Source organism: Lissotriton vulgaris, chromosome 2_1, assembly GCF_964263255.1.
Source record: "Lissotriton vulgaris chromosome 2_1, aLisVul1.2, whole genome shotgun sequence".
Taxonomy (NCBI): Eukaryota; Metazoa; Chordata; class Amphibia; order Caudata; family Salamandridae; genus Lissotriton; species Lissotriton vulgaris.
In genome coordinates this window covers 811279199-811306944 of record NC_141687.1, presented here as the reverse complement: position 1 = coordinate 811306944, position 27746 = coordinate 811279199, and the positions used below count along the sequence as shown (strand labels likewise).

At 42.4% G+C, this 27746-nt stretch overlaps 1 protein-coding gene across 1 annotated transcript in view; it reads right to left on the bottom strand.

The window, feature by feature from the left end:
* The window catches only part of AGPS (alkylglycerone phosphate synthase), a 760022-nt gene that overhangs the window by 614551 nt on the left and 117725 nt on the right, over positions 1-27746 (bottom strand). Inside the window, exon 2 of the mRNA XM_086956197.1 lies at positions 19120-19209. Within this exon, the coding sequence (XP_086812323.1) occupies positions 19120-19209 (90 nt within the window). The remainder of the gene's footprint in view (positions 1-19119; positions 19210-27746) is intronic.

Below are 27746 nucleotides of genomic sequence, written 5' to 3'. Positions count from 1 at the left end.
CTGTTGTCACACCAAAAGAAAGGACTTTGAATTGGTAGTGTTGACCTTGTATTGTGAATCTGAGATACTTCCTGTGAGCGGGTGTATAGGTATGTGGAAGTATGCATCTTTGAGGTCTAAAGTTACGAGGAAGTCTCCTTGCTGCAGCAGTGGTAAGACCTGTTGTAGAGTGAGCATATGGAAATGCTCTGGTAGAATGTATTGATTTAGGGGCCTGAGGTCCAATATTGGTCTGAGAGACCCGTCTTTTTTGGGGATTAGGAAGTATAGAGAGTATACCCCTGTACCCTGATGTTGTAAAGGTACTGGTTCTATGGCTCCTTTTTGCAGCATACGGATAACCTTCTGCTGCAATAGGTTGGGATGTTCTGTGGACATAAAACGGTGTACGGGTGGTATGTTGGGCGGTGTGGAGATGAGCTCTAGGCAATAGCCATTTTGGGTAATTTGAATTACCTACCTGTCCGTGGTGATGTTTTGCCAGGCAGGTAGGAACTGCTGTAGTCGTCCCCCGACTGATTTTGTATGGTCTGGGGGTAGCGACAACAAGTCACTGCTTGGTGTTGGTAGAGGTTCTGGTGGTATTACCTCCTCTCCCTCTGCCCTTTTTGCTATTGCCTCGGTAACCACCTCTATTATTGCTTTTGTTGTAGGTGGTTTGCGTGTTCCCCTTGTAGTTTGAGCTGTGCTGTGACAAGGTATCTCTTGCAGCTCCTTTGTAATTGGAGCGACGAAAGGAGCCCCTATGTTGTTGGGATTGCAAGGCTCCCATCGACTTAGCAGTCTTAGTGTCTTTTTTTCATTTTGTCCAGAATGTGATCTACAGCTGGACCAAACAAGAAATCTGGATTTACTGGCTGATTTAATATAGTGGACTGAACTTCATTTTTTAAACCTGAGATGCGAAGCCACGCATGTCTTCTGAGCATGACACTGGTGTTAATTGACCTGGCAGCTGTGTCTGCAACGTCTAAGGCACATTTAATGGAGGCATTAGTTATTAACTTTCCCTCCTGTACTAGTTCCACAGCCTGTTCCTTGTAAGGTTCAGGTAAATGCTGGAGGAGTGTCTCTAAGGTGTCATAGTGTGCCTTGTCGTACCTAGCTAGCAGGGCTTGCGTATTTGCGCCATGTGTTTGCTGCTTGGGCAGCGACCCTTTTGCCTGAAGCCTCAAGAATTTTCGACTCTTTGTCTGGATGAGGAGCTTCTCCTGTTGTTTGAGAGTTTGCACGTTTACGTGCATTGGATACAACCAATGAATCTAGAGGCAGTTGCCCCTTAATATATGTGGGGTTTAATGGTGCTGGCCTGTATTTTTTCTCTATTCTAGGGTTAATTAACCTTGCCCTAGTTGTTTCCTTAAATAGGTCTCCTACATGTTTAAGTACCCCTTTCAACTTAGGTAATGTTTTTACAGACCTTTCTGATGTAGCAGAAGTGTCAAAAAGGAAATCCTCCTCAATGGGGTCTGCATGCATCTCTACATTGTGATGGAGGGCTGCTCTGTCTATTAGTGCATTAAATGCAGCCGTATCCTCTGTAGGGAAAAGCTTAGTAGGGTATGCAGGTGTATCTGGAATGGGTGTAGAGCTATAAGGGTCCACTGAGTCCGCCCATGGTTGTGGCTGGGTGTCTGGGTCAGGGTCTACTGGGTAAATGTAATCCTCATTATCTTCATCAATCACCTCTTCCTCGGAGTGTGTGGGTGAATCTGTGTATGTGGGTGAATCTGTGTATGGGTTAGGCATAGCTGAATGGATAGGCTCAAATAGAATAGGGGAAGTAGCACAGTCCCTTTTCTTCTTTAGTGGGATAGTATAGGAGTCTTTACTGGATACTGGTCTGACTTTCCTTTTGTAGAGAGTAACTTTGCCAGTATTAGGGTCAATATAGAGTTTTTTACTGTTCTTCTGCTGAGCGGTCTAGGTATAAGATCTCCTCTTCAGCAGTTTTTGTCTTTAATTGTTTCGGTCCGACACTGCTCTTTAGGCCGACCAGTCTTGACGTTACAAGAGTTTTTTGCGTTTTGTCAAGGGGAGTTGGAAGTCCAAATTTAATTGGTCCAAAGGCTTCGGCAGTCCAACCGTGTTTTTTGGCTGTGCTGGTTTCTTTGGAGCTGATGTTTTGATAGGTTCAACGTTTCTAGTCGGCTCGATCGACCCCTTTTGAACTTGAGGCGTCTTCGAAAGCTGTTGTTTCGGAACGATGCCTTGAGTTTTCGGCTCAATGCCCCTCTTTGGATTGATTGGCTTCGGCTCGATAGTTTTAGATGGAACTACTTTTGGCTTGTCGACTTTCTGTTTCGGTTCGACGGCCCTTATTGGATCGAGGCCTTCTCGAAGAACCCCTTTTGTTTTTGCAGTCGGAGCCGATTTTATCGGGTCGACCGCCTTCGGTTTCGGAGTTTGTATAGGCACGTTGGCCTTCGGCTCGGCGACCTTTCTGTTAGACTCCGATGGGTCTACGTAATTCGGTCCGAAGACTGTATTGTCTATCAGTTTTGGTTTCGGTTTCACTGTTTTTGGTTTCGATACCAATTTTTGATGATGTTTAGGGGATGGCTCTTTTTGAATATTCTTAGCCGAGCTGGAGTGCGGGGCTATAGAATCGGTATCGAGGTCTTGGCTAAGGCCTTCTGGCGATGCCACGACCTGAGCCTTTGGAACCAACGTAATGTTTTTGTGGGGCGGTGTACTCACGATTCGCCCCGCTTCGTCACTGGAGTCGTCCTCGACAGCTCCAATCCCTTGATCGTCGTCTCCTACCTCGACGATGTCTTCTTCGTCGTCGACGTAGTAATTGGATTTATGCTCTGAGTCTTGATCGGACTGTCCCTCCGATTCTTCGGCTTCGACAAGTTCTTCCTCGTCGTCGAAGATATTTTCTGGCTCCAGCGCTGATTGCTGCATTATTAACCTAGCGGCCCTTCGATTCCGGATCGTCTTTTTGGATCGAAACTGGGCACAGGCTAGGCAGTCGTCTTCGTTATGATCTGGGGATTTGTTACATACAGGGTGTTTGTCTGTATGTGGAAATTTAGCGTTACATTGAGGGCATCTTTTAAAAGGAGTCCGTTCCATCGACGACCGGTCCACGTGGCGTCGAGAAGGCCCTGCGGCCCGATTCGACGTCCGGAGCTGGATAACTCTAAACAAAGTTTCTCTAGACCGATCAAAACAATACCGACGTACTCTAAGGCCTTTTGGCCTTTTAGAATAACTTTTTTCGATTCCGAACTTCGAGTAAAGGAAAGTACATCCGAACCCAATGGCGGAAAAAAACAATCTGAGGGTGGAGAGGATGCCCATGAGCACTGTAGTCCGAGGGAGGAGCCACCTATCTCGTGATACTTCGAAGACTCTTCCAGGACAACAATATGCAATCATCCGGACCCAACACTAGGCGGCGATCTATGCACAGATATGAATTCAGCAGCCAACGAACAATCTTTTTCTTTTTTAGGAAACCCCTTACTCACCGACCTGGTCGGTGATATGCTTCATCATCGGGGTCCACCCAAGTGACCGAGTGCCACTTGGGTGTGCTGCGAGCCCGCAACTGTAGCGGAGCTGGGTTTTTTGTGTGCGAGTGTGTTGGGAATTTGTGATGTTAAAAAGTGTATAACAAGTACTCCCTATAGACTTTTATTCTGGAGCCAGTATAACACTACTAAAAACAAGTGAGATACTTCTGATGGTTTAATTGACCAAGTAGTATCAAAGTGTGCAGAAAAGTGTGGTCAACAGGTTTCCACCGTTTGCGATTTTTGGTTTTCTTCAGGACCAGGTGAGGTGAGCCGGGAGGTTTGCACTCGCTAAGGTGCACCCTTCCCTGACCCGCCTATATGCTAGACGGCGTACTAACGGTTTAGCTTGCTTACAGCGTTCTGTGTAAGAGAATCTGAAACAATAGAACAAAGCATAGTAATGATGCAATAAATATACATAACTCGGGTATAGCTCTAAATCTCCTTGTGATTCAGTTTCTGCATGCAATCGCCATATAAAGAAAGCATGCTTTTTTCACAACCTTAAGTGAAGGTGTAACCCAGCTAAGCGTCTGCTGAGTGCCATACATACCCACATTCCATTCTATCAAAGTGGGTGTCAAGCGTTCCTTAAATTTATCTTAAGGGCGCTATGTGACTAGATCTAGGTAGTGTGTGTATATATATCGTCATAGAGTCCGGGAGACTATTGGGCATATATACACTCGTTATGTAAAATAGGGCGAGAAAAGGTATTCTTCACTAGTGATCTGACCCAGCTGTATTAGGGTGACACTGTAAACAAACAGTCCAACTGTGAGGACTTTCTCGTGATTAATGGTGTTCGTGCCCCATGGATCCAGGGGGGGTACAGGGGGGAGGCGCCTTTGAGCGTTCTGTGGGTAAAAAATGCCAAGCTTGAATATAGCGTTTACCGGGACGTCGTGGTCTGGGGCGCCCGGTTTCGGTTGCACAGGGTTGTTACAATAGTGCAGTTGAATCCAGAAAACGTTCTTGTCAAATAGCGCCTGCCCGCTGGAAACCTATCCTTACCGCACGGCGTCCAGAGGTTACTGCTGTTGGCGCTTCCGTGTGTATTAAACAGGAGCTTCGCGGTTGGGCAGTCGAAGCCCGGGTCACTTGATCACGTGACAGCGGCTAGTGACTGCGTGCAGGGAGCGTATTCAAAGGTGTTGCTTTTCAGAGTGTAGGAATTTACGGGATGTCAATGGCGGGGCATCAAGTGTAACCAACTTTATTAGCCATTTTCACGGGGACAAAGCCGATGTTATTAGATCGGCGCGCTTGTATAAAGCCCTATGTGTAGATAAATGTTGAGGTGTACCATCAGTGTGTAAGAGTGTCAATACTATTAGTTAAAGTTTTTTGGGGTACGTGCATGGACCGTATTCAAAGGTTTAGCTTTGGAGTGTCAGAATAGGGGGATGTCAATGACGGGCCTCACGTGTAACCAACTATATTAACCATTTTCACGGGGACAAGGCCGGTGTTATTAGAACGGCGTGCTTGTAAAAAAGCCCTATGTGTAGATAATGCTGAGGTGTACCGTCAGCGTGTAAGTGTTCATATTATTAGTTTACAGAGTTCTTGGGCTACATTTTTGATAGTTAGTGGTACCCACTGTCTTTATCAAGAAACAGTGTTTCTACAGGCAAATGAATCATCTGTGTTTGACAGTGGACCAGGGTATATTGTCATTCAATCCTGATGTATGCGTGGATAATCTGTATATCCATCGCTGTTCTTTTTCAAACAGGCGTTGAGTTGTGTTGCCCCCTGGTAGTATTGTCTCAATTACTGTCCACCTTAGGTCATTTGTAGTGTGATTCATTGTCAAGAAATGTTCAGTCAGTTCAGTCGATTGTAATGAGATCCGTGAAGAGGTTGTTGATGACACGCTCTATAAGTACGGGAGGAATATTATTATAAAAATTTACCAGCACCATTTTTGGTAGGTATCCCCATGATGTAATGAAAATTTGATAGTATTCATTAGTGGTGAATTTAACATTTAAGGGTCAAGTGGTGATTGAAATGTAAGTACACAGACCCCCCTTGTGCCTACCACTTTGGCTGGGGGTAGCTGGAGTAAAAAACGTTTTATAACCCACAATATGTAATTCCTTGTTAGCCCAAGTTTCTTGAACGCATATGATGCTATAATTTAATGACAATGATTGCCACATCGGGTCATTGATTTTGGCGAGCAGACCTGCCACGTTCCAGCTAATGATGCTGCTGGGAAGTACAGGCTTCAATAAGGGGCTGGTTTCAGTGACTTCAGGAAAAATAACTTCAACACTTCCCACAAGAGGCACAGGACAGGTGGGCGATTGTCGCCCCTCGGGATTTACTATGGGAGGGCTTATTGTTGGTTGTACTAATTGAGATTTAAGTCCCATTGTGGAGTTGGCCGGATCGGCACGGTTATCTGAAGTCGTACAAGGTGGACAAAGATTTGTAAGACCCATATCATGTATTTCGTGAAAGTTATTTAAAAAGCTAGTTGCTTGGTTAGGATACCTTAAGACATTGACATTGTTGTTTGAATGGAATTTTACACTGCTGTTGTCAAGACTACCATCTATGATGGGCGCCGTAGGAATGGCCAGGACTATATTTAATACATAGTCTGTCTCACTCACACCCCCCTCACTATCACTACTCAAACTATCCTGTGTGGAGGTCTTTTTAGTGACGATGCATTTACCTAAATCCACATTTAACTGTGATGCTAGGGGTGGAGAGCCATTTGAGGCATTTGACCAGTCGATGTGATTTAGTGCACATGGGACCATAAATTTCCCTGAAGTGAGTCAGTCTACTCCATCTAATCCTGTGAGTGCATCGAATATGTTTAGGGTAGGGATGTTAATTGCAGGGATCCCCACGATCCCTGGTAGGGATTCATTTGGCTATGTTGACGGGGTAGTAGGGAGCTGGGATAGAAATAACTCAAATCGTGAATCTGGATGTCCCCCCCGCTCTCCTAATACCAGTCATTGAGGTACGGGATAACCCTGCGGTCCCTAAAGTTGATTATTATGGCATCACCTTGGGTATCTTTAGGCCTCTATCCCACCCAATTGAGCCTTTTCACATTCAGAATTTCCCCATTGATATTGGGGGGTAGTGGTCTATTATTCCTTAGTCAGTAAATTACTTTATTTTTAAGTTCCTGATAGCCTTCTGTTTTCCCTATTTGTAATTCTGGGACCCTAGTCAGTACCGCAACTTAAGGGGCTGCTTCTGGCGGAAGATCAATTTGCAAAATGGGGCCAGTATTTTTTCTAGTATCTTAGTTGCCCCTCCCATTGTTACCCCATGATGCCGCTGACCAGATTTCATGTCCCGCTGGTCCATCGGTCCTAGTTAGTTTAGTGGCAGTGGTTGCAGTATGTGTTTTATCTGGTAGTGTATGTGTAGGTTCTAGAATTTTATTTGCCTTACTGGTGTTATGCGTCGCCGATTCCACTATTACAGATTTATTACTTACATTGGATGATAATTCCCTTTATAAACCTGTGTTTGATTTAACAGCAACTTCTATGGTCCCCAATAGGTCAGCTATTCTCTTTACTCTTTCAACTAATGGAAGAAGTAGTGACTTCACTAGGACTTCAATGTTCCCTATTAACTTATGAATTGGGGGAAAAGGCACTGGAATCTGGCATGAGATTGTGTTTACTAATATGTTTCCTGTTCCTGTAGTTTGATGTATTGGGGAATGTGGGTGGGTCTTGGTCAGTTTAGCCTGTCTACCCTCGTGTCCATTTCCCCCTCTTTTCCTCTTTAACACCTTGGCTGTTAGGGGTTTCCCCCCCCCAGTGCTGGAATCACAGAGTTGCCTCTATTCATGACGAGCTTAGCTCGTCATAAGCACAGCTTAACCGTGCCTCATGATAAGCTGAGCTCGTCATGAGCAGCGAAGGGGTTAATGTATGCCCTTTAGATAAAATTTTGCCCCCAGGTTTTTTTGTTACAGTGGGGCTGGAGTGTTTCTGAAGCAGGGGTTCTTCCGAAATTATTTCTAAGACAGGATCGGCGCTAGAATCCTTGCAACTATATGACCTGTTGGGCTCAGATAATGTTGTAGCATCTTTAAACAGGAGAGGAGTGCCAATATCGCTATGAGAAACTCTCTCCTTGTCCGGAGTAGGCGTCGGTGAAGTCAGTAATTGGAGGGGTCCTAACGATGAACGTTTATTTTGGAATTCAGTTGATATGCGGCCCTCGGTGATGGCTATCTCATGCTCCAGCATGGAGGCCGCCCTGGTAATAAACTGATCGAGCGTCCCCCTTACGGACCCGCCCACTAATGATTTCTTTCCCTTCACAGCCCTTGGTGACATATTCCACAAGTCTCCCGGACCCTATGACGATATATATATACACACTGACTAGATCTTGTCACATAGCGCCCTTAAGATAAATTTAAGGAACGCTTGACACCCACTTTGATAGAATGGAATGTGGGTATGCATGGACCTCAGCAGACGTTTAGCTGGGTTACACCTACACTTAGGGTTGTGAAAAAAGCATGCTTTCTTTATATGGCGATTGCATGCAGAAACTGAATCACACGGAGATTTAGAGCTATACCCGAGTTATGTATATCATTGCATCATTACTATGCTTTGTTCCAAATTTTTCAGATTCCCTTACACAGAACGCTGTAAGCAAGCTAAACCGTAAGTACGTAGTCTAGCATATAGGCGGGTCAGGGAAGGGTGCACCTTAGCGAGTGCAGACCTCCCGGCTCACCTCACCTGGTCCTGAAGAAAACCAAAAACCGCAAACGGTTGAAACATGTTGACCACACTTTTATGCACACTTCGATACTATTTGGTCTATTAAACCATCAGAAGTATCTCACTTGTTTTTAGTAGTGTTATACTGGCTACAGAATAAAAGTCTATAGGGAGTACTTGTTAAACACTTTTTAACTTCACAAAATCTCAACACACTCACACACAAAAAAAACAGCAACGCTTCAGTTGCAGGCATCGCAGCACACCCAAGTGGCACTCGTTCACTTGGGTGGGCCCCAATGATGAAGCATGTCACCGAACAGGTCGGTGAGTGAGGGGTTCCCTAAAAAAGAATTTTTTTTTTCTTTTTACACCTTTCTCCGTGCTGGATTACTAGGACTCTCTGTCCTGGGGTTACGCCTTCTTTTGTTTTGTTATCATTAAACTAGGATTGGCCCACGTGATGTGACATTACATTAAACAAATCTGTTCCTGGGCCACGGGGTGAACAACGAGGAGGAAAGATTGCGGGCTTCCTTCCCCGGTCTGTTCCTGTTGTGAATAGATTCCATTTTGTGTGGGGCATCTGCTTTTGGTGAATACAATTCCTTTGGACGAATGCCTTCTCTGGGTTCTTAGGTCTTCACGACCTGGCTAGGGAGCAGGCTTATGCATGGCCCTGTGGAACATTTTAAGCCATGGCTAAGGCCACTGAAAAATATTCGAAAGGAAAACATCACAAAGTTATTGAAAAATATCTGTTAAGGAGCTTTAATAATCATAGGACAATAAAATATAACTGAGCTCTTCAATAAAAATGCATTGAATAGAATCATGTTATGTGTTCTGAAGTAATAATGTTCTTTTCAAATTAGTAATAAGATTTATTTTAAAAAAAGTAATTTATGAATTTCAATTTTTTGTTATATAATATTATAGCCTGCTTGCAGAGCAAACACATCTTATGAGTTACCATGCTACAAAATCACTACGGATAACAGAAATATTTACAGTGCACAACACAAATGCTCAATTAATAATACAACATTTGGGGGAAAGATGAGGCTCTGAGATGTACAGTACCTTATAGGGTGCCCTACAGCCTTTTAATGTTTATTCCTTGCTATCTCGTGTCCAGCCTGACAAATCACAATAATTTTTATTTTCTCAGTAGATTTAATTTCTAAAGGTATATCATTAAATAAAGAACTATGCGAGGTACACAGCATTGTTATCTCAAAGTCTGTTATGAAATATACACACATACATCCCACCAACACACATCATATCACAACTCACCACTACATTCCACACAATGCCTGTGCCCTTACGTCAGTACACTAAGCACAACATGCACACAAACTTTATAGTACTAAACACAGCAGCTACATTGCTCTACAACATACCTTAAAAACAATGCCAATATCTCTGGCTAAATGCTTATAAGGTCCCATAGGCGAGACCAATTGGCTTTGCCAATGCTTGTATTATAATGATGCAATAAATGCTGCGCCTGCTCTGAGAGTGAGGGTTACTTTAACAGCTCATGCCTGTGCTGCTCATGTTGTGTAGACGAGGGAGGACTGTGTTCCATGCTGCGGTCTCATGCTGTGTGTTGCAACATAAAACACATTTGTAATTTTTTGGTGCCTCACAAATGTGTTCTAGGTTGCAGAGAAGCTGAATCCCTCCCCCCCCCCCCCCAGCTCTACAATGAGCAGAAAATGATGCACAACACTGCACCGAAAGATACAATGTGCTGCCATTGCCTGGTCTGCTTCTCTCCCAACAGCATTGCATGTAGTCGTTTTGTTGAATGAACAAACATTGAGCTTCAGGTTGTAGTCTGAGCAGCTGTGCGCTGGGACTTCAACAGAAGCATTGCTCTATGAATTAAAATATATAGGGCTGCATTGACAAGAAGTTCTAAAGATAGTTAAGGCAACGGCCGATAACGTATTTTTGATTAGATTCTACACGTCGTGACGTCTCAATTAAAAAATGTGTTTTCAGGATAGAGGAAGAAAGCAATATACCGAAAAAATTGCTCCTGAATCCAAGCACAAGCAGCGGAAGGACACTAATAAAGACATTAATCAGTACTTGGTCCATGTTCCATCAAAGAAACACACACAGAGAACCTGAAACCAGCATGCGCTGATCAATGAGAACCAGTAAATGAGTGACGAAGAAGCCAACAATGGTTAATCTGCGGCTCTAAGCCCTTTTTAGTTCGTTTTTTTTCAGTAACAAAAGATCTTGCAAGAGAAAGCGCATGCACTGGTTGCGGCGAGACACCAAAACGTTATGATATAATTACCTATTGACAACCGCCAGTAGATAGTTATAGTTAAAACCTGGTTTCTATTTAAAAAGCGCTTTTTCTCGGACTGCGTGATGGTTCTCATAGTAAGTAGTAATGGGGTTTGCTCTAAGCAAGTGTGTCCATATATATGCTACACGCACTCTGCGAATACACACAATCAATATACACATTTTCATGTCGCAGTAGAACTTTACATTAAAGGAACATTCGCAATTAAAACAGCGCATCACTGCCCATGTTAATCTGATCCCTTCCCGCTACCTTCATTAGGAACACAGGCAAGAAAGCATTAATTTGCCAAATTTAATAAGAAATTCTTTACTACATTGATCACAAGGATACATTGTAAAACTAACATTCAGCACAGTATTAACTTAAAGTATATAGGACATGCTCTTGTTTCAAGCTTCATCATATTAATAGCAATTCACAAAGCAGAGACCGTGCAGAGACATGCAAAGACGAATAAAGAGACAACTATTTCTTCCCGCATAAAAATACAACCAACAAGATCTTCACAGCTCATTAAATATGGAGACCTACATTTGTCAGGCAAATATACATAACCTTGCCTCAAAGACATAAAAAGCAATTCCCATGGGTCCAAAAAGTAGACCGAGCATTCAGACAATCACAAGCACCAAATGTGGGATTGGATTCAACAACTTTAACCCTACTCACACCTAACAAACAACTACGTTTGGACAACTTGCTGAAACTCCTCACCATGTCAAAAAAAAATCTAGTTTATTGTCAGCATTGCATACTATAACAGAACATGTCTACGCTTCTTCCAATTAATACACAATGCAATGCAGAGATGCCCATTCAGTATGTACTAGATCCACAGAGTGCTAAGATGGCTGTGGGTTTGTAGAATGGCTTACTTGCTCTATGATCATGTTCATCTAGCTGAAACCAGTGCATGTTACAAACCTAAAATGTAATATGAAAAACATTCCCTACTACTGGTTGTGCATTTTGCCGTTTAACATAGGATATCCCTAAAATCTATAACTGGACCGTCTAACTCAAATAATTAATAAGGTGACACAAAAGCCTGCTACTCAAAAGTCAAGTGTAACCATGAACAAAGCCATACATGTCTAATACGCTACAATATTGGGAAATGGATCTGCTAATGGCTGATCAATCCTTTGCAGTTTATAGCCAACAAATACAATGAAAAGGTTAACTCAGTTTCAGATTTACAAATAACTCATAGAACTGGATAACATTTTGGAACTAGTTAATACTGCCCATATTATGTGGATCTGGTGCATCCCAACTACATAGAGTCACCACTATATCATGGAAACACCTACTTGTGAATCACAGCATCACTGGTCAGCATACCACCAAGAAAAATTAACATAATTTACATGTAAATTAAAGTTTAGGATTAGGGAATTAAATTAAGAATAAAGTAAACACATATTTGAAGATATTAGGTTATTAAATGAAATGATCTATAACATGAAAAGTAAAGTGAATTAAACTTGATTACAAAATCATAAATATATATTTTTAAAAAAAGGGGTTCACCCCGATATATCTAATTCACATGTTTTATATTTAATTTTAAATAATTATTAGAAAGACAACTACATAAAGAAGTAGCATGAATTGAAAACATTGTCATGGTTAGGTTTTGATTATTAAATAAGAAATATATTAACTGATTAAATAAATGCAAAGTTTAGGGATAGATAAATTCCTTTCATATTAAATATATTTGAAGGTTAGTTGATAAATTAGTCATATATACTTCAAGATTAGGATTATTTATTAAAAAATATAAAGTATTAGTTTAGCTAATTATGTTAAATATATTCTTAAATATATTTAAAGGTTGAAGCTCAGTTTTCTATTTAATTATAAAGTAACTAAATATATTTAAAGGTTAAATTACAACAGTAAATACAATTAATTATAAATGGCATTTTAAGGTTAGTTAATTTATGGATAGTAAAAAATACTAACATCACACTAAAAAGAAGAGGGTTACATTTGCAATTATAAATAAATAAAGATCAATGTTTGGTAGGAATGTGGTTGATGAAATTGTGAATGAGACCGGGGTAAAATGAAAGTAAAAGATATCTCAATGCTGAAGCAGTGATAGATTTAATTGTAAGAGGATCTAGTGGTGGTTAACTTAGTAACATGGATGGAGCAGTGAGGACAGCCTGAATCTAATACACACACAAAGGATGACTTTACTTGTACAGAATCTTATCATTTATGTAACTGTTGAGCAATAATAAGGCATGGAGGCTTGAAATGGATTTTACATGAATGGTGGTGTAATCTCCTTAAAGTACCGTAAAATTCCAGATATGTGGTTCATTTGGTACCAGGCAAGGCTGGTGACCACTAGGTAATGTGGGTTTTGTGTCACTATAGCTTCTGAGGCTCTTGCCTTCAGAGGTTAAGCTGATACCATCTTATTGTGATGAACTTATAAAATACACTTTCACAGGCAGCTTACAAACAACGAGGTACATTATAACATCATCACACAAAGAGAATATTGTGTCACTGTCAATGGATGCCCTTGTGATTAAAGCTTACAAATCTAGTCGTAGATTAATTCAGAATATGATAACTTGGACTCCAAGTCAGTCCCACAACTATACAGCTATTCTTATAAGAGGCTAAATAAACTAATCTATATGTGGGAAAACAATGGTGTTCTCATTGGTTGAAGTACTTTCCCTGATACATGAAACATTTGTTGTTGACGCACAGTCCCATGAATGCAATTCTCCTATGAGCCAGCTACCAATGCAAAGTAGCCAAAGCACGGATTCTCCACTGAGCTCTTCAATATGGGTGCAAGTTACAGATTAGCCTGCAACATAACACTGTACAAAACTGTGAATTGTACAGAAAATCATTTGGAATTCCAAAGTGCACACCAAGCCTGGACAAGAACACCAATTTCACTATACTGTTAACATGAGTGCTCGGCAATCAGTCACAGATGTTGGACTTCATCAAAACTTTTCTAGCCACCAATCTAAGAAGCTTAAGTTTAGACTTTTACCCACTGTAAAATCGCAGAGTTCAAAAGATAACCATATCAGAAAGTTCAATCCCTCGAATGTAGGATTACAAAAATAGTTTTTTATTATAACAAATTGTGTGGATCATGCACATTATTGAAAGATCTCAGCCTGAAGGAGTAGATCAATCTAACTAAAAGACAAATATGTATATTGAAAAATAAGAGTTGAGCAGTGATTCTTGAGGAATGCTGCATTTCTATGCAGTCGCCTAAAACTGAAATTAGTTTTTATAAAAATGCTCTGGTCTTTCTATAAAGTCAGGTCATCCACTAGATTGAAAGCTTTAGACTTCTTGACTATTGTGTGGACACTAAATTCCCTGCACTTTCAATCCTCTGTACCTCAGTTTTATTCACATCACTTAAATAATATGAAGAGCTGGACGTGACCCTTATTAAACAAGCATTTGGAATGCAATAGGTCTCGCATTAGGAAAGTGTGAGCTATTGGTATTGTAAATGACAATTTTTTTTAAATATGTGTTGGCTTTGAAAATATATAAATTAATAGCATTGTTTTTCACAAATCCAATAGCTTACACTTTCCTAATGCGAGTCCTATTGGCTATGGCAATGCTTGTTGGTAGCAAGCAAGGACAGTGCTGTTGTGGTGCTGAGTGATGATGTGGTTGGGCTGAGTGATGTGGTGGTGCCCCCGAGTGATGTGGTGGTGCCCCCGAGTGATGTGGTGGTGCCCCCGAGTGATGTGGTGGTGCCCCCGAGTGATGTGGTGGTGCCCCCGAGTGATGTGGTGGTGTCCCCGAGTGATGTGGTGGTGTCCCCGAGTGATGTGGTGGTGTCCCCGAGTGATGTGGTGGTGTCCCCGAGTGATGTGGTGGTGTCCCCGAGTGATGTGGTGGTGGGTGGGTGAGGGTGTGTGAGGGGGAGTGTGACGGGCGTGAGGGTGATGGGGTGAGGGTGAGGGTGTGTGAGGGTGAGGAGGTGTGAGGGCGAGGGTCCGAAGTAAATGGTGGCAGGGCAGACATCATAAGACAGAGAAGACTGCGTTGGTCAGTTTCAGAATCAGGAGGGGCAGAGTCAGCACAGTCTGTGAGGGATCAACGTGTCTAGAGTCAAAGCATAGCGGATGTAGCATTGCAGCTAGCAAGTAGAGTGTTTTCAAGCTGAGTGTCCCTAGAGAGATGGCAACACAGCAACAGCATTTTAGGAGCAAGGCTACTGTAAACCAGCACGGTATGCTTTCACTTTCCTCCAGAAACAAGCTCTCGGCATTGCTGTGGCGGCAGCCTTTGAAGTCTGATGCAGAGGTACAGACAAATGGTGGTGCGCGATGTGCACTCGGAGGGCGGGGGAGCGGCAGCCTTTGAAGTCTGATGCCGAGGCACCGACAAATGGCGGTGTGTTATGTGGCTGGCGATGGTGTGCATGCGCATAGATTACATGAACTGAATGAGATCTGCAGCCGTTTTGGTAGACTTTTCTTTTCCGCTTACTATAATCTCGCCGGAGCAATGCGCAAGCGAATTGGCTCAGGCGAGACCTAAAAATAGCGCATAACTACAGCTCAATATCTGCAGCCATAATCTTCGTAATTCTGAGAAAAGGAAACCAATGTGCAATTGTTTTCTTTATTCTCTGCGATAAATGTGTTTTTCTAGGTACAATCTGAGTCCCATCCACTACAAAGGATAAAAAGGACTCTTCTCGCAGCGGCAGATGGTCTCAAGCAGATCATGAACCAGTGCGGTAGAGCCACACTGTTAACAGTATATCTTAACACAGCCTTTGATACTGTCTCTGAAGGAGTCTTTATTAACGGTCTTAAACAAGTCGGCACATTTTGAAAGCAAAGAATCATCAATCTTGCTTCCCAGCTTCTGCAAATATTTGCATCTAATCAGAGAGCATTCTAGGAGAAGTATGCATAGCCTCATATTGCTAAACATTGAAAATTTGTGTACACGTTTTTATACTGGAACAACTGTTAGAAGTGCAGTCTGAGCTTACAACATTTACTTAGAGCACTCACCCTAATAATAAAGGGTTTTTATTAATGAACCATAAATACAAGTTTGACCAGCATGGACACAAATATTACCTTCCCTGCAGTCAATGCCTTTCCCTGATCTATAATGTGGTACTGTAAACTATCAGCCGAAGTGTTCATGCTGTAGGGGGTTGGGCCTATTTGTCGCAAGTATAAAATACAGATGAAAACTTGCTGCCCTTGACCACAAATAATACGTCCCGGGTGTCGGGCTATAGGAATTCCACAGCCTTGAGTGTTTGATTACAACTCAGTAGTGTATTTTAAGAAAATTACAAGTCTATGTTAAAGGACAACATTTTTTCCTAAACATATAAGCTTCTGACAGGGGGTAAATTCATTTATGTCCTACAAGCTGATGTTTTGAGGAAAACCAAGCATTTACAGAGTATTTTAATGCAATGTGTGGGTGATAATTCACAACGACATGTGGTTGCTTCGTTTACTGGACACTCATTTATATAGTGGCATCACTCCATTGGGCACAAAAGCCTCTTCAAAGATACAGTGGCATTTGCTTTGTGGCTCTTGTAGGGACATTTTATGATACATGGCTTTTTATAGAACCTAATTATCACATGCATAACTCCTGTCTGGGGCCAGACTCTGTACGATCGGTGTAAAGCAGCTATTTAGGCAAATCTGTAAAATTGGTACAAGCTGAGGGATAGCTCTGATTTCTGTACTGTGAAATTGGTGGTATTTAATTACCTCACCCATTCGTTTAGAAGTAGATTCTCAATCATATTATATGACCCATAACCTACTTATACTTGGCACAATGGGGAAAAAAAGCAGTGGAATGCAGAAATTAAGCTAAATGCATGCTACAATAGAAACCACATAAAATGTTTAACTATATTATCTGAAGTACGCATTTTAGCACATTTCTTTGGAAAACTGTTTCATGTTGTTTCTACCCCCAATGTTTTCAAATGACCAATACACACCTTTCCCAAGTTCTGGCTCACTCTACACAGCATAACGTATTGCAATATTTCTCAAGCGCATCTTCATGTGATGTAGCTGATTAGTTATTTTGTTTTGAAAAAGGAGCAGAAGAATGGACCGTTATCTATTTTTGTTTTAAAAAAAGCCCCTCGGACGTTTTCCCTTGAGACGGTCGAGGTCACATCACTTGGTCCAATTTGGGCATGGTATGTACAGCCACCTTTTTTAAAGCTGAACAGCTGCCATCGCTCACAGATTGCCCTTGTGCTGCACATCTACCTTCCTCCTCCACTAACTGCCAATTCAAAAGCAGAAACATCAATGGCGTAATGAAACTGGAGGGGGGGGGGGGGCTGCAAGGAACATAGAGGGGCCCCGCTCAGGATTTAATCAGGAGCTCAAAGGCCACAGTACTGTGCTGAGGGAGCCCACTGCTTCTCACCCCCCCCCCCCCCTCCCCTAAACCACAGGGGCTGCAGGGACCTGTGTTACGCCACTAAGAAATATGCTGTAATAGTGAATCCTATTAGTGGAGAAATAAAGCGGCTACAAAAGGACCCCGGTTCTTGCTTAACATGTGGCCCTGGGACCGGCAGGGTCCGCGAATGGAACTCGGGGGATATGTGACTGCTTACAGGATGGGGAGAGGTTGTCGATGATGAAGCATGACACAATTATGTGTGTGAGGCTTCCTCTACCACAAGAATGATCTTACCTTCCCTTGGAACCAGGACAGGAATTCTGTAATGTTCAAATTGGACCTACAACTCCTTTTCCCCAGGTAAGAAATACAGTCACCCGTATTCTGCCTACAGCTACAGCACTTATTTGTGATTGTTGTAAGAAGACCAGGGTGTCTTGCATTATCCGAGCAAATATCCATCCTCATTTTCTGCTCATTTTGATTATACTTATAGTGGATAATAGTCAATTATTCGCTATTAGTGTAATAAAAAGTGGCGGGCAAGATCCAGAACTGAACCTTCACTGGAATCTTAGATAAGAAAAATAAAATTGCTTTAAATGTATGTTGCATGTGTGCTAGTGAGAACGAGTTGTGCGGGAGTTTGTGTTTGTGTGAGAGAGTGTGTGTGTGTGTGTGAGCATGTATGTGGGATTGTGTGCATGTACGTTTGAGTAAGTAAGAGTGAGAGAGAGTGTGAATGAGTGAGTCAGGATATGAGTGAGTGAAAATAAATTCGTGCTTGTAAGTGAAAGAAAATGAGTGTGAGTAAGTGAACGTAAGTGAGGATGAGCAAGAATGTGTAGTTATGCTTGCAAAGCTGCTGTTGCACCGGGCATGGTGCTTTGCTTATAGAAGCCCCCTTGGAAAAATACTGGCACATTGGAGGCAATAAATGCATATGGAATACCCACGGAAAAGGCTAATGCTGGTACACTGTAGCCTAAATTTTGGCTTGTGGCACCAGGGAAAAAAATGCCAGTGCTGGCATACTGGAGGAAATTCTTGGCATTGATGGCAGCTGTGGCAAACTGCTGGCGTTAGCACACTGGAGGAAATATTTTGCATATGGAAGGACAATCGTGGCAATGTCATGGGGCCATGCATGACAAAATGTGGTCCCTGACATATTTGACGTAACTTTTGACATAAGGGTCACCCATAGTACATGGGCAGCAGTATTCGCAAAATTCTTGCACTGGAATATTGTTCGTGATGTTTGGGTAAAAGGGGTGCCCACGGTAAAATGTTGGCCCTAGCAATGAAAGTAACTTTTTTTTACATAAATGGGAACCCATAGGACATTTTAAAAATAGAATTCAGTCAGCTCATGTGGACAGTCGGGTTTTATTATCTTGGCACACCAAGAAAGGACTTTAACATCAATATTCAACAAGTGTCTTTTCAGATCCTATAGTTTTTTTTAGCAAATTTATGTGAAAATAGTTCATTAAAAAGCACTAGGAAAGGCCAAGTTTTTTCAAAATGTTCTCAGGGGAGAGAACCCCCCACCCTTCGACTTCCCCGACGACAGACTCAATTCACTTGCTTATTGTTATTCAGGTAGCTGCAACCTTTCACATATCATTTCCACATCTTTAAATAGATGATATCTAACAGACATTTGTTTGCGTCATAAAAATTATGCAATTATTATGTAACTTCGGCAATGTTAATTACGGTGATGTCATCAGGATTATGGTTACGTGACATCTTCAGAGAAGATGTGGCGTGAAAGTTCATATGATTTCACTTCCTGTGAAATCATTATGGCCAAAAGGTTTAGGATGCCAGTTCCACTACCGCTTACATTTTTGTTAATCGACGTCCACGATTGATCTGTGCCTAGAAGAACACATTTATTTTCCTTTACAAAGTAAACATTTTAGAACATATAAGTGAACTTCAAAGTGCAGTCTTCTAGTCAGGCACTTCTGCAGCCAGTACAGCACTGTTTGTGATTCGTAACAATAAAATACAGTGAAAAGAACTGCCCAGGCCAGTACATAACATTGCAGAAAAGCATGTTTAGGTAATTTACCTTTTCCCAGTAAATTCAGCTTGGCCCTTTTTATTGAACGTGAATTTGGAATCGTTGTAACCCCAGCCATTCCACTTCAGAAGTTCTTGCCTGTATAAGGGAAAATGTAAAATGGTGACTCAGACCAGCAGTTTCAGTATAGACAAATATAAATATCGAATTCACACCCAGGTACAGTTCATAAAATATGCTTCGTTAGCGCTGAAATACAACCAAAACTGGCTAGAAAGAGTTCAATCTAAAAACATAAGCAACAAGTTTCATACAACAAACGAGTTAGTCGTAGTCCTTGCCTCTTGCATATCGCCCCACGGTAAAAATAAAACAGCATTGGAAAAACCAACGGGTCTGGCTTTTCAACTAAAATGATCTGAATGGTGACTTTCTTATTGTTCAAGTATTGATATGAATTGATAGATGGATGAAGTGGTGAATGATTAAAATGGATTCAGTCCAAGCAATCTTCAGCACAAGTACACACACAAACTTCACAATAAACTGTGAAATACTTTCGATGCCAAAAAGCCAGGACTGTTGTCTTTGTGAAAGCTTGTTCTATTTATTGTAAGTATAATTGAAAACAAGAATAGGTTGTTAAAGCTCTTGGAACAAATCACCATAGAAAACATCGTGAGTGTGCACCACTTAAATATAAACTAAGCTGCGTATGAAATGATCAGAACCTCCCAAAAACAACCAAAGCCACTGATAAAACCTGGGCTTTCTTGCGTCACAATGGGTCACAATCTTGAGTCCATCTGACCTTCTCTTCAACTCCGTCCTAAAAGACTGAGCTAGATATCTAAGAACACTACTTTAGCCATCTGGCACTTACTTTCATATGTTTTTTAAAAAAAGGGATGTAAATCTTCATTGCACCACATAGCCCACTAGCATAAATCTCAGCACCTCACAAAATTTGCACTGGAAAATATTTTGTGTGTACAAACCAAATATGTACACCGGCATTAGCAGTGGCTCGCACCTGGAGGAGGCTAAAGGGACCGGCAGTCCCCAGGAGGGTACAGGTACAAAATGCAGGAAATGGCATCCCCACCCCAATGAGCGCTAAGGGAAGGGTGAGGGGGAAAAGGGCACCAAAAGCACAAGCGTGACACGAAACCCGCTAACCAATGGGTAAGCCGAGCTCCATTTGAATTATGCCCGGAGGGCATCATGACCCTATTGAAGGGGTCAAGCGCTTGTGCCCAACCACTATACGTGTTAGGACTGTGCCACTGGAGCAGCAAAACCCACCCACAAACAATCAGCAAAGCAAAGATTGCTGCAATCTGTTTAATGTAGCTTAAAGAGTTTGAAAGGCCACCAAGTTTTGAAAGGCGGACCTAGTACTTACCTTGGGATCCCTCACGGCAGGGTAATACAAATGTGCCTGGTCTCGGGTTTGATGCTGTTTTTTATTTTACAGCGAATCAGAAGCTTCTAACTAATCGTAAAGCTTCCATGATTTATTTAATCTTTTCACAATGTTTTTTGTTGAACAGATACGAGGTTTAAACACAAACTTTTACAGAAAATGTTTCTGGCATTCAGTGAAAAACAATTATACACAAATTAAACAACATTTCAAATGCAACGTAAACAAAATGCTTATTTTAAACAATGTAAAGAAAAACAAGTTGATAGGGTACACCAGAATAATTTATCACAGTCCTATTGGCTGAATTTCTTTTAGCTATTTAGGACTGAGGTCACCATAGGCTTTTTTATTTATTGAACTCAAGTCCCACAGCCTGGGACAAATATTTAACGCCTTTGGCGAGAAGAAGGGATGAATCCTTTAGGAAAGCCGACGCGTTTCCAAACCCGGTCCTTGAGTTTGCGGGTTTTTCCTCAGGGCTACCTGGGTACCTAGTGGTGTGAATAATAAAGAGAGCTTCTTTTAGTTCCTACTCCTATTTAGTTATGTTATGTTATCAGTTTTGTAAAGCGCAAACAGCTGCCCCCGCAACGGGGCGTCCCGGCGCTGGAACCATAACACAACCAACTGAGCGGTGTTTTATTTGTTGTGTCGTCTTACCTATATACAGTTTTGGACAAGGGCAGGTGATTGCATATACCAAATTGCGGCTTTTGCAATTTGTGAATTCCTTATGTGTCCATGTGACGGAATTGTACTGAAATTCAATACCTTCCACTGTATTGGCACATGACAACAAATAAATCAGCGAATAGCCCAACACCGCTCCCGAATCAAACAAAACATACTAACAGCTCCAATGGTGCAACACTTTCAACAAAAAGGCCACACCGAAAAGGATTTCAAATGGACAGTTTTATCTGCCATCAAAACTCCGATACGCGGTGGGGACATAGATGCATTACTCATGCAAAAAGAAGCATATCTGATTCTTAAGTTCAATTGAGTGAATGATGGAATGAACGAATTGTCTGAACTACAGAGAAACATTCACTGACCTCATTGCACACCACCGACACTCCTTTACCCCCTGCTAGTCAGAAATCATACTAGCAGGGATTCTATTCTATTCTATTCTATTCTATAGTTTTGGTAGAGCGCAAACAGCTGCCCCAGCAATGAGGCGTCCCGGCGCTAAGAACCCAGATCCTAGCCTGAGCGGGGAGAAACCAGGATGAAGGGAAGATTACAGGAAAGGGAATAGAAACGTTTTCACTGCTTTCCGGAATGCCGGTAGGCTATCTATGGAGCGGATGTGTTGCGGCAAGTCATTCCACAGCTTGGCTCCAAGGAACCTGAAGGAGCGGCCGCCCATGCGGCAGAGTTTTATGCGTGGGACGCATAGAAGGTTTTGGTTGGAGGATCTTAGGTTCCGTGACGGCGCGTAGGGAGTGAGAAGTGGTCGAAGCAGAGGGGGGGTGTTGAGTTTGAGGATTTTGAAGGACATAATGAGGGTCTTGAATTTGATTCTAGAATCAACGGGTAGCCAGTGTAGTTTTTTGATGGTCGCTCTGGCTGAGCATCTGCGGGGGAGGCCGACCAGAGTTCTAGCCGCAGAGTTCTGCACACGTTGGAGTCGTGCTATCTCACTTTTGTTGGCGCCAAGAAGGAGCACATTGGCGTAGTCTAGACGCGAAAGGATGGTGGCTTGGATAATGAGTTGGCAAGTTTTGGCATCAAAAAAGCCTAATATGTGGCTGAGGCTCCTCAGCAGGCCAATACAGGTGCCGGCAAATTTTTTGGTGTGGGCCCGAAAGTTGAGTGAGGCATCCATCCAAACGCCCAGATTTTTCACTAGGGTTTTGGGGGGAGGGATGGTGCCCAGGAAGACGGCCACCAGTGCTCATTCCAGAGGCTGGTGTTTTTGCCAAGGAGTAGCACCTCTGTCTTACCGGCATTAAGTTGTAAACAATTCATTGTCATCCATTGGGCGACCGCAGAGAGTCCGTTTTTGAAGTTAGAGGATGAGTTGGAAGGACCTTCTAAGAGAGCGATGGCCAACTGTGTATCGTCGGCGTACGATACTAATGTCAAGCCCCACTCTTTGGCCACTGCCGCCAAAGGCTGGACGTAGAGATTAAAAAGGGATGGGCTCAGCGTAGAGCCCTGCGGAACTCCCTGTGCAATGGGGTGGGGTTTGGATAAGAAGGGAGGGGCAGAAACTCGAAAGGATCTGTTTTCGAGGAATGATCGGAACCAATCCAAGGCATGACCAGATACTCCAAAAGTCTCCAAACGATTGAGAAGGATGTCATGGGATACCGTGTCAAAGGCCGCGCTGAGATCCAGAAGAATCAGCGCAGCACTTTGACCGGCGTCTAAGATCGTTCGGAGGTGCTCTGTGGTGGCTAAGAGAGCAGACTCAGTACTATGGCCTGGTCTAAACCCGTTTTGCGATGGGTCCAGAATGTTGTTTTTGACCATGTGCTGGGATAGAGTACTGTTGACATGCGCTTCAGCGAGCTTGGACAGCCATGGGAGCAGGGAGATTGGACGAGAATTCTCCGGTTTTGATGGATCTAGGGTGGGTTTCTTGACGATAGGCGAAACCCACGCTTGCTTCCAGGCAGATGGTACACACGCTGAAGTGAAGGAGAGGTTCAGGATAGCGGTAAGTGCCGGTAGGAAGAAGTTGAGTGACTAAGAATTGAGCCGGGCGCATAGGGTCCGCAGGGGAACCAGATTTGACTTTTTTGCATAGTCTGATGAGGTTATCATCAGAGATTTCCGGGATGCAAGTCAAGGTCGAGTAACTGGGGGGAGAGGAGGGACTGCTGGTGGTGCTAGGGGAGTGCTGAGGAAAGGAGGTGTAGATTTTCTGTACCTTGTCGACGAAGAACCTGGCGAGGTCTTCGCATTATTGCTCGGAGGAGATACTAGGGAGGGGAGCTTTGCTGCTCTGAAGTTCTTGCACGAGCTTGAAGATTTCTTTAGCAGGGGTGGGACTAGATTCGATTTTGTCGGCGTAGAAAGCGGTCCGCGCAGCACGGATGGCTTTGTGGTACGTTTTCTGTAGAAGTAGGTAATTTGATTTATATTCTTTGTTATATTCCCTTCGCCAGAGGCGCACCGCCTTTTTGCACTCTTTGCGTAAGTTTTTTAGGGTATCGTTATACCAGGGGTTGGATAGGGAGTTACGTCCTTTTGCCCATTTTGCTGGAATGAGACTATCTAGTCCGCCCGTGATCCACTCATGAAACGCACTGTAGTTGGCGTTGATGTCAGAGTTGGTGTCATGGTGGAATTCCCCTAAGGTGGTGTGGAGGTCGTTGCGAGATAATTTATGCCATGGTCTTTTTAGACGGCGGGTCGGTGCCGTATTGTGCCTGCTTTTATTGACCGGAATGGCCAATTTAATAAGGGAATGATCCGTCCATCCCATCGGTAAGGGTGACTCTGAAGTAAGTTTCTCTAGGTTTGAGAAAACTGGGTCTAGGATGTGACCAGCTAGGTGCGTTGGAGTGGAAATGAAGGAGTTAAGTTGCAGATCTGAGCGTGCGCAAAATGAGTACAGATACAAATAAAACTGATTATTGACCCAAATGCAGCTCGATTTCACTTTCAAACTACAATTCCCAGAATCCTTATTTCTACATAAAACCACGTGATTAAACGGAACACTTCCGTGATTGATCCAAACACAGTGGAGACACGCACCGAACAGCAACAGCAGAAAGCGTAGCAGAAAACACGAAATTGCTTTAAGGTGAGAAGTTATAGACTTAAATAAGTTTTAGTCCCAGTAAACCTAATAAGCAATAAGCCTAAACATAGGTTTGTCTATTAATCCAGCAGGAGAAAAGTCCAGAGGTTGCCGATTTAAACAATGGAGATGCACCGCCATTCACAAGACGGCGTCTTACAAAGTAAGCAGTGTGGTCCATTTCGAATCAGCCTTGCATTTCTCAATATATACAATTTATACATAAGTAAAACCTGCCTCCTTTTGACAGGCGGTGGCAAATCCTTGACAGATGATTCAGTGAAATCGAACTGCATCACAAGCCTACTTTCAAGTAAGTAGTGAGTCTCACACTTAGGGAATATCAAGAAATGCCCCCCGTTCAGAAAAAAGATCAAACAGTTCTCTTTTAAATACAGGTCTGAAAACCATTCTCCCCTGAAAATTGAAGAAACCGAAGCGCTGGAACACAAAGGTACTCCCATGTCCATTATGGCGCTAAGCTCAGTTTTAACTAAATAGGAGTAGGAACTAAAAGAAGCTCTCTTTATTATTCACACCACTAGGTACCCAGGTAGCCCTGAGGAAAAACCCGCAAACTCACGGACCGGGTTTGGAAACGCGTCGGCTTTCCTAAAGGATTCATCCCTTCTTCTCGCCAAAGGCGTTAAATATTTGTCCCAGGCTGTGGGACTTGAGTTCAATAAATAAAAAGCCTATGGTGACCTCAGTCCTAAATAGCTAAAAGAAATTCAGCCAATAGGACTGTGATAAATTATTCTGGTGTACCCTATCAACTTGTTTTTCTTTACATTGTTTAAAATAAGCATTTTGTTTACGTTGCATTTGAAATGTTGTTTAATTTGTGTATAATTGTTTTTCACTGAATGCCAGAAACATTTTCTGTTAAAGTTTGTGTTTAAACCTCGTATCTGTTCAACAAAAAACATTGTGAAAAGATTAAATAAATCATGGAAGCTTTACGATTAGTTAGAAGCTTCTGATTCGCTGTAAAATAAAAAACAGCATCAAACCCGAGACCAGGCACATTTTTATTTTCTAAAACGTATATAGTCCAGCCTGGCCCCGTAGGACAAAACCCCTCATTTGATACAGTTCACGGCAGGGTAAGGCAGTCAGAGTGGAAGGAGTCCCAGAACACTGTACTTGAAGCCCAGGATTGCCGGTCCGTGGACCACACCAAATAAGTATGGTAGTGAGTTGGGCCAAAAAGGTGATGGTGGAATACCCCTCCCCGCATAGACAGTGACGCTCCTGCACTAAACATGATATGCCATAAATGTGTCTGTACGTCTGATTTATGACACGATTTATGGTCGTTGATTGATTTATGACCGGATTATTGACCTGGATTGAGTTATAACTTGATTTATGACCTGGTGATTAATTCAGGTCTTAGTACACGACCTGTATCAACCAGGATGTGAGGATTTATGGCATGTTACAGTAACGGTTGATTTATGATGTCAAGCTTTGTGATTGATTCATAATATCAAGTTATGGGACTGATAGTTGGTTAGAACGGCAGGCGTGCAGGCTGATTTACAACCCCCAAATAAAAGTGAAGCAGGGTGAATATGTACAACATGTGAATGAAGCTGTAGATGGTAACTTCCAACAGATCCACGCGTGCGAAGTTTACTCATTTTGCGCACGCTCAGATTCGCTTTGTGAGAACCACATGTGCAAACTGCACTTTCACATGACCTGTATTAGCACATACTGGGGTAAGAGGTTTTGTGATTTGAGAACAATGTTTTTGAAAGAAAACCTTTTATCTAAACAGTGCAAATGTACAGAAATGGGCCAAACTAAAGAGCTGTCAATATAATCTTTACCAGGAGATCTAATGGATTTCAACCACGGATTTTCCAGAGAAACAGAATAGGAAAATGCCAGAACATCATCACCTCTACTGTACCTAGAAGGAAGTGTAATGACACCACTCTATTGTAATACCATTACTTACAAATGTTTATTATACAAATAACACCTTTAATGTGTAAAAAAGAACATTAGTGGTACTTTGCCAAATGAACTTGCACGATGACCACTGTGCAAGAGAATACCTATTCATGAGGAACTGTGCCCCAAAACGCTTTATAATCTTTTTCTCGGTACAGAATCCTTGCACATAATTAACAAAACCAAATACTTTTTGTGGGAAAGTAACAGTATTGTTGAATGTTTACGCGTTAGCTCCTTGCTGGTTCTTATTGAAGGGGGTGGTGTACCCTGGAGCTCTTCTATTTGAAGTCTCAGAGAGGTAGCTTTCTGGTGAGCCTCTGGAGGTGTTGTACTGAAAAAGGAAATGTTGCAAACTGGGAGCTTTGCTAGACCAGGAGGCAATGGAGTCAGTAGGTAGATGAGGGTAGTGGTAACTGGTACCCCCGCTGCTCTCGAAATGAAGTGCCTTGTGGCACCGTCCATGATACAGATTATCCAACAAAGAAATATCCATAGCACAAATAACGCTGTGCAGCCACTTGTATTACTTGCTTTTTCTGGGTAAAACTGGAATCAAATAAACGAAAACTACAAGCACTAGCAATGCCAAAAGGTCTGGCCATAAAGGAATGTTGTGTGGTAAGGTGGACCATTACAGGTAGATAGCATGGGGATTAAAATGTACTTTATGTGGAAGCAAAGAACTGTAGAAAAACACTGGTGACGGTTGAAATGTAGGGGGACAGTTGCACAGTTAAGCCAGACCTAAAATCCATGTAGGTTAATGACTGCCCTCCTCCCATCCATGATGCTGCCAGAGAAAAACACAATACATTATCTAGTTATCCAGAACACTTAAATAGCATTACAATGCCATGTGTTTGCTAATGTTCAAGCTCAGAGGTTGGATAAATAAACAAAACGATCACACCTATGTGAAGGTCAGGCACTCTTTTTATGGAAGCATACTGTTTCTGCCCAATCAAAACATGTTCTTCTAGTCCCAGCATGTGGGTGGAGCCAAAGCCCCTCTGCCGGCGATTCTCACATGATTGCCTGGTGGCAGCTGTGCCGTTAGGCCAGACCATAAAAAAGAGAAAAGTCATTTTTTTTAAAAAGGACCTAATACTGAGCAAAGCACAGCTGAAACAGTGTAGAAAATGACAGACTGAAAGAGCAAGGCCAGGAAAGCACAGGTTGGGGTTAACAGGAATTGCAAGGGAAGTAATACTAGGGGGCATGCAAATTGGTAGCTGGTTCATGGTAGATCATTAGAAATGGCATGCAAAGTAAAAACAGGGGAAAGGAATTAACAGTCAGACAGATGATAAACACATACATACACTAAACAAGTGAAATGGCAATAAAATCGTTCTAATGAATAGAAAGGGGAAAATCAGCAGCTGCACATGAATGACCAACTGGTGAAGGGGAAAATGAGCAGCTGCACATGAATGGCCAACTGATGAAGGGGAAAATCAGCAGCTGCACATGAATGACCAACCGGTGAGGCAATTAAAAGGTTGTTAATGACTT